This window comes from Octopus bimaculoides, chromosome 6, assembly GCF_001194135.2.
Source record: "Octopus bimaculoides isolate UCB-OBI-ISO-001 chromosome 6, ASM119413v2, whole genome shotgun sequence".
Lineage (NCBI taxonomy): Eukaryota > Metazoa > Mollusca > Cephalopoda > Octopoda > Octopodidae > Octopus > Octopus bimaculoides.
In genome coordinates, this window is record NC_068986.1 from 114,521,446 (window position 1) to 114,523,625 (window position 2,180).

Below are 2,180 nucleotides of genomic sequence, written 5' to 3' on the forward strand. Positions count from 1 at the left end.
ATATGCACACACACACATACATTAATGAATTAATGACTTGTAGCAATAATCTTAAATAATTTATAGTTATATATATGTAGCTGAAATTTATAGAAAAACAAAAGACGTAGACAGGTGTAGGAACAACAGTCAAGTGTATTAGTTTGACGCTCGGGAAAAGTGGAAAAGTCTTTTACGTTTCGAGCCTATGCACTTTGACAGAAAGGAATAAGAGAAAATAGAGAGAGAATGGAAAAAAAGTACACATACATGCATGCATGTATGTTTACATGCATAGTCCATCCATGCATGCTTACATCCATCCATACATACATACATACATACATACATACGTACATACGTCTATCTTATGTTTATAAAACACACAGTATATCACTTATATATTTTTTTTCTTTCTTCTTATGTGCTCCATCGATGTCTCCAGGAAAATGTTCATAGGAGGACTAAGTTGGCAAACAACTGGAGGTATGTATATTATTATTATTATTATTATTATTATTATTATTATTATTATTATTATTGCTGTTGTTGTTATCATTATTAGTATTTAGGCTGCGAGCCGGCAGAACCATTAGCATGCCTGAGAAAATGCTCGGTGGTATTTCTTCCGGGTCTTTATGCTCTGAGTTCAAATTTCTCCGAGGTCAATAAAATAAGTACCAGTTGAGTAATGGGATCGATGTAATTGAATTACCCCGCTCCCTCCAAAATGTCAAAGATTTTTATTATTAAGGCGGTGAATTCGCAAAATCATTAGTACGTCGAACAAAATGCTTAGCAGCATTTCTTCCGACTCTTTAAGTTCTAGGTTCAAATTCCACAGAAGCCGACTTTCGGAATCGATAAAATAAGTACCCGTCAAATACTGTATTCGATGTAATAGGCTGGCCGCCACCCCTAAAACGTTGCTGGCTTTATGTTGCTGTTACTACCACTACTACCACTACTACTACTATTGATAATATTACAACTGATGTCCTTCTTATACTGTTAACATTCTAGTTTTCATTGTTTCACGTGGGAAGAACAGAGGAATTTTTCTTACGAGGGACATTTTTTATTTATTTATTTATGCATTCTATTCATGTTCGTTTCAAGACTACGAGGATCAAGATAGACATTTTCATTTCCGTTACTTTCGTGTGAATGAAAGAATGAATATTTATAACTTTCCCACTAAATCTTTCTTGTTATATATTGTAAATTTCTCGTCTAGCTTTTTTCTTCGTCTGCCTGTCTGTCATTATGTCAATCTATATGTGTCGGTGCATGCAGGCCACTGCATCTCACCGTGTTTATATATATATCGATGTACACACTGGCACACAAAAACAAACACGTGCACACACACACACACACACACACGTACACACACACACGTACACACACACACACACACAATCACACATACATATATGCATATACATACAAATAAATGTATATTTGTGTATACGTGGGTGGGTGTGTGGGTGGGTGTGAATGTCTTACATATGACTTACGAATTTCACCAAAACCTATACACTATGATATAGAACTACTTAAAACTATATACAACGTATATGTGTGCGTACATTCACACACTAACACATGTATACATTTCTATATATGAGGAACAGCGATCTTGATTTCAAAAATATATTAAAAAACAAAAGCACATTTCTATTAAAGTCCCTTTTCTTCATAAATTCGTATTAATTCTTTGCATTAGTTAATTCTTTTCCCAAATCTACCATCAATGTTTCTATACCACACACAAACACACCCCCGCATATAGGTTTGTGTGTGTGAGAAACAGACAGACAGACAGAGAAAGAGACAGAGAGAGAGAGAGAAAGAAAGAGAGAGAGAGAGAAAGAAAGAGAGAGAGAGAGATAGATGATATGCTATCAGTTCCAGACGGGGCGAAACTTAGTGTTATATAAAGCAAGAAGCGTAAACATGGACACGGATACACAAACGAAGGATCCTCTTCTTATAATCCCATTCTTAGAGCAAATACTTTAAATGAATGTACCGTACTTATTTTATTAACCCATGTTGCCATCGATGTGTGTGTGTGTGTGTGTGTGTGTGTGTGTGTGTGCGTGTGTGCATGATTGAGTTAGTGTATATGCGTGAGACAGTAAGACACAGACCTGCAAATGAAACATCGCAGTTTTGTCTTTTACAAACATTCTCTC

General features: G+C 35.5%; 1 protein-coding gene across 2 annotated transcripts in view; it reads left to right on the plus strand.

The window, feature by feature from the left end:
- The window catches only part of LOC106872072 (RNA-binding protein Musashi homolog 2), a 287,270-nt gene that overhangs the window by 14,205 nt on the left and 270,885 nt on the right, over positions 1 to 2,180 (plus strand). For both annotated transcript variants that reach the window (XM_014918924.2, XM_014918925.2), the window contains exon 2: positions 425 to 465. In XM_014918924.2, the coding sequence (XP_014774410.1) occupies positions 425 to 465 (41 nt within the window). The remainder of the gene's footprint in view (positions 1 to 424; positions 466 to 2,180) is intronic.